The sequence below is a fragment of the Opisthorchis viverrini genome (genome assembly GCF_000715545.1).
Source record: "Opisthorchis viverrini unplaced genomic scaffold opera_v5_583, whole genome shotgun sequence".
Taxonomy (NCBI): Eukaryota; Metazoa; Platyhelminthes; class Trematoda; order Opisthorchiida; family Opisthorchiidae; genus Opisthorchis; species Opisthorchis viverrini.
The window spans coordinates 22,115-27,452 of NW_008752246.1; the positions used below are offsets into that span (position 1 = coordinate 22,115).

General features: G+C 45.1%; 1 protein-coding gene across 1 annotated transcript in view; it reads right to left on the reverse strand.

Annotated features, from left to right (window-relative positions):
- Positions 1–4,831, reverse strand: part of T265_15541 (hypothetical protein) — a gene marked incomplete at both ends in the record, with an annotated part of 17,508 nt that extends 12,677 nt beyond the window's left edge. The window contains 2 exons of the mRNA XM_009178549.1: positions 1,054–1,290; positions 4,558–4,831. Of these exons, the coding sequence (XP_009176813.1) occupies positions 1,054–1,290; positions 4,558–4,831 (511 nt within the window). The remainder of the gene's footprint in view (positions 1–1,053; positions 1,291–4,557) is intronic.
- Positions 4,832–5,338: the final 507 nt, after the last annotated feature.

Below are 5,338 nucleotides of genomic sequence, written 5' to 3' on the forward strand. Positions count from 1 at the left end.
GCTGCCCGTACTAAGGTGGACAGGACTAAGGACTGGTTGGGTAAGAAAAAGCGTACTTACATGTAACCCCATCCAAATGTGACCCGTTAATGTATGTTACCGGCCAGCTCACATTTGACCGAAACCCGTCCTTCCATCTTCAAGGAACATGCGTATTTTCTCACAACGCACAACCCTCAACAGCTCCTGACCTGGTTCCGATCGTTATGACTAAAACTGTTGCCGACCAAGATGGCGATTGGAATCCGACAACACGATCGAAGATTCTCTGTCCAAAACGAACTTGGGTGTCCTCCAAACTTCAAAAAACCTTGTTTGTTTATAAAATTGGCTCGTCAGAAAGTCATAACGTTCCGTTTTTGTTATTTCCCTCAACAAAGCCACACCCTGGTGAAGCTAAACCAGGCTCAGTTGTTTGGTGACTTCCATCTCCAAAGATGACACATACGCTAGATGTTGACAGCCTGTAGGCCAGCAAATCGCTGCATGGATGAGATAGCACGACGAGCCACCTGAGACTGTCAATTCAGCACACATAGATGAATATTTGCAGAACATCATGCCGGAAATGCCAACGGACAGACCTGATATTGAGGTCCTGACTGATCAGTTTCACTTGGGGGCACCAAAAAGCTTCAGAAATGTAGAAGGTTTTACGAAGACCACTGATCAATTAGACAAACGGGGTTGGGGGCATAGCACACAAAATAATCTCGCAGGGATGTTGAACTTCCAAGAATTAAAGCCTTAATCTTGGAGGGTGATATCATAAAAATAGAATGGAAATATGATACTATTGGACGGGAGGGCGGAATCGTTCTGGCTATCTTTTCAAAAGAAATTTCAAATGATATACTTTGCATGCCTAGGCACGCACTAGCAGCAGCAGATTGTTCGAGCGTGCCTCCTCGATTCTGGCTTGATTGCTGCAATCTGTTCCGCTCGTTGATCCACTCTGGTCTGCAGTCACTTCAATGATGAATCATCTCTGTTCTCCCGTGGCTGCAACGTGGCCAGCGGTGCCCCGTGCCAGATGCACAAGCTCCTACACACTCAGGAGGCCAGTCGCTGTAGCCAACCGTAACCGGGCACGAGGCGATGGTTGCACACCTTCGACGGAGTGGTCAGACAGCAACAGGTGGCGCAACACTCCGTCCAGTTGCAGCAAAGCGCCATCCAATGCCTGCTGCAGGCTGGCGAAGAACACGGTCGGGTCACATCCAGGTCCCATCATGGCCGTCTTGGTCCGCCCCATGGCCTGCTGACGGTCGGCTTGTGTGTCAAACTCCGCTGCAAGGTCGGATATAAGAGGAAACTTACTACTCGCATGCCTGATCAATACTATCTACCGTTACACATGTAGTAATCCACGATATACAATCCCACGTATTGCATACCTGCAGTCATCTTCCTAAGTATATTACGCCATCGAAATCCTCTCTTTTCATTTATACGAGTACATTTGTGCAACCAACGCTATTCGTCAAGCTTAACCAGAATGTAAGCAAAGGGTTTCGCACAGCAGAGTGCACAGCGAATGGCAAACAATGATTCAATTATTGTGATCCAGAAGCATTGATGCCGATAATGTTGAACGTATTTGCCAAATCGGTGCAGAAATTCATCTACTACCAGGCACACCCTAGATATATCTTTTGCTGCATATCAAGCGCCGGCCAAATAAAAGCGAGCCTGAGTAGAGAAGTCTGGAGGAAAAACCCCGGGCATTGGTCGGACGTACAGCCAGATATTAGCAAACATTTTAGTTTGACACCCATTAAGTTGTCAAAAACACCACGATAATCGATTCTACTAAATGTGAATGTCTTCGTGATGTCGGTAAAATAACTGCTATAATCCATGTGAGCATGTTACAGCCATTCAGGATAAAGGGAGGAAGAGCGGAAGCGGAAACTGTAAGAAAATATCGAGTATGCCATGGAAAATCCTCATTTTGGTGAAAATATAATTATATTGGAGGAGAGGGCGGTGTTGCTTGCGAAGTAAGTTCAAATTCAAATTTGGAATACCAGCCTAATATTCGTTAGGCTGAGCGATCCACCCTAAATCCATTTGATCGTCGGACTGTACACTCATTCATTATTGAAGCCTATGAGATCGTGTTCGGCCGACGATGATTTCCAAACATAACGGGCATCTAGCGTGTAACTGTTGGGATGTTGTCCTCCGAATTAGTTTGGAAGCAGTCTTCGGTACATCCCCATGCAGTAAATGTTTAACGAAATTAATTTACATTATCACCATCCAACAAAAACTATCTTAAGTCCTTAACTGCATCAGCGGACAGAATCCGACATTTAGTTCCACAATGCCATAATAGCAGAGCATACTTTCTAGCAGCTTTAGCCGTTTTTACCTCACCTAATCTGTCCGCTATTGAGGACATATCCGGTATCAGATACTATGCTGTAGAAGCGTCAAGTGGATATTGTGTGCTGTCCTATATAGTAGTGCAAACCGTGAGTGATGGTTATCGAAAATCTAGTGAAACCAGGGGAATTAAAAATAAAATGGTACACTTCCACAGCGCACCGGTCTTGACCTTACCAAATACCATAAAGTGTCCTCGTTATAGTACGTTGGATTTTCATGAGTCATATATGGATAACGGAGCACAAGCAATCTCCAGGAGAAATTTCAAATGGTCACGCGACTTCTGCCCTTTGATGCTTCGAAAGTCCTAGCCACTCCGTAATACACTGATTATTAGAACTCGCATCGGTTTCTGTGACCGGTCGAAAGGTATGTTGTAGCCCATTTCTAACTCGTTACGTGATCTTGCTTATGACCCGGAAAGTTGGATTCTCTTATGGACATCGACCGCATACTCTGAAGAAACTGGCTCATCTAGCACTGCGATGGAAACAAGATGCAATGAAAGTTCGTCGCGGCGAAATGCAGCAAACTGGGAACATTGCGGTCAATTTGTTTTCCAGATTACGTGATACCACAGACCAGTGCCGCAGACCAGATTTTGGTGGCATCACTACATGTTCAACCAGACAGACGTTACTTGGAAACACTTCTAAACAATTGCTCTTTCTGTCTAGACCGTAGAGAGTTTCTCTCCGCTTTTCATCCCGCATATAGTGGAATATTGATAAGTGAATCGGTATATGCAGGATCATTCGCTCCGCAATAATTAGGAATAACGCACAGAGCATCTTCTCGACAGCTGAATGGATTGCGATAAAGCTCAGGATTTTCCCAGTCTTTCACATATCTCGTTAGGGATTTAGAATTATCACACGGTCCAAATCAAGTTAGGCTGATCATCGGTAAAATAAACAGTTCTTGGTTTCGCTTCTTCCTCCGATTCGTGTTAATCGCGGAAAACCCGATGCAAGGACGACTCCATGGAGGTAAAATCAGTGGCCAATTGTTGGCGCCAAACGCTGTGAAGAACATGAATTCAGTTCAGAAGGCATTGAAAAAAGATTTCACACTGTCACACTTACAGGTTACAGATACTTTGTAGTTTTAAATGTTCTCAACTCAAATGGCGCAATTGCGTTTGGGGATACCTTGGCATTAAACATTTCACCAGAATGCTGTAAAGTCTCAGTTAGCGGATCACTATGGGCGAAGAAAGGTTCCGACCTAATATCACTGTCTGCGTCCACGATATAGTGCTTTGGATTCTAATGAATTTCATGTGCAAACTCGCGCACAGTTAACCTCCCACTTTAGTTTAGAAAGGGTACTGCATCTCAATATGTTCCATTCGAAAACGATGCCGTTTATTCTGTATGGAATCCATTGACCTAGATCAAACAACAAGGTGCCCTCATGAACACGACTTCAGAGCCGTATGCGTCATTCAGCGCAAGATAAAAGTGCAGATACAAAAAAATCAAAAGAGCCTTGCTAAACAGAACAGAAGCGAAATGCACACATACACAAATTCCACAACCACCTTACATTCCTTTCAGTCTTTCAAAGTCAAATCGGGCACAATAATTTCAGATATTCCTAAATTTAACACCATTGTTTCGGTGTGCGCAACTAAGTATGCTCTGCTGCTAAACGCGTAGTTTTGGACTAAATAAGAAATGCGGTCAATTTGACTTTCACTGTCATCCTGGCATTTCTCTTTACACACGTCCATTGTGCGGCTAATACTGATGCGGACGGTATGGCACTTCTCAGTTATGTGCTTTTCGGTGACCTTCTCTGCATGCACATCTATGAACGGCTTGAAATCACATCACATCGGCCCTATTTTGGACCGCGCCAAGAATGGCTACATTGCAAGGAAGACCGGATGCTGATAAACACGATATTTTCATGGGGATTTTTCAGGATATATCTGACATCGTCGTTTCCCAGAACGATACGATTGCTTGCATTCTGCTTGCATTCGGCTCAAGTCAGCAATACTAGTGCACAGCAACGCGAGATCCGATGCACGGGAAGAGACATGGTAACGTTGGCAATCTCACTGATCGATCAGCCCAGAAAAGGAAATTTTGCCAAGAAAACATGAAGTTCAATTACATTGATTGAGAGGGATGAGGTGACAACACTGTTACAGACGTCCAAAGTTTGGCTCCGCTTTTCCACATTGCACGGAAGCGTCGTGCGTGCATTTACGACTGTTCGTCCTGGGTGCAGCAGTTAGGTCAAACTCGATGATGGGCGCCGAACAATTGGGTCCACACACAATATCCTGAGTTTTTTCCGGGAGCATTTCGCGACAGACCTCAAAATGACGCCAAATCATATTGAACGCAGACTCCACCGGATTCCACGTGATTCCCTCGCGTATGTTGATCAGGTGGAATTGAGATGACAACAAAGAAACGCACATCAAAATGTGTCTCTGATTCTCTTTTTTCCACGGAAGTTTCGCGCGGCCACTCGATTTTATGTGTGCTTCTATCACTGTTCACCGCCGGCGAGGTCAAGCTGATTTAGCTGTCCAATCTCCGAGCGCGTTTCGGTGAACTTGCCCGAGCACGAGCGAATATATCAGCCTCGGTATCAAGTAGTTCCTAATGATCTCCATTTTTTGATGCGGCTTCGACGGGGCACGCATCACTTCATCGAACAATTAGAGCAGGTGCTGTCGGCGGTTAAAAACTCCTTTCTCCTTGGAAGTAAAGGGAATGCCCGAATATGATACGATGCCTCCCGGACCCAGAGGGCTGTTGAGTTCCTCCCTTGGAAGTAAAAGGAATGCCCAAATATGATACGATGTCTCCCGGACCCAGAGGGCTGTTGAGTTCCTCAGCGATGCAAAATGGTCCGACTAAGACTGTTGTTGGCCGATGTTTTTCATCCCCACAAATCAACATCACTTTTGTCTTCCGGGCGC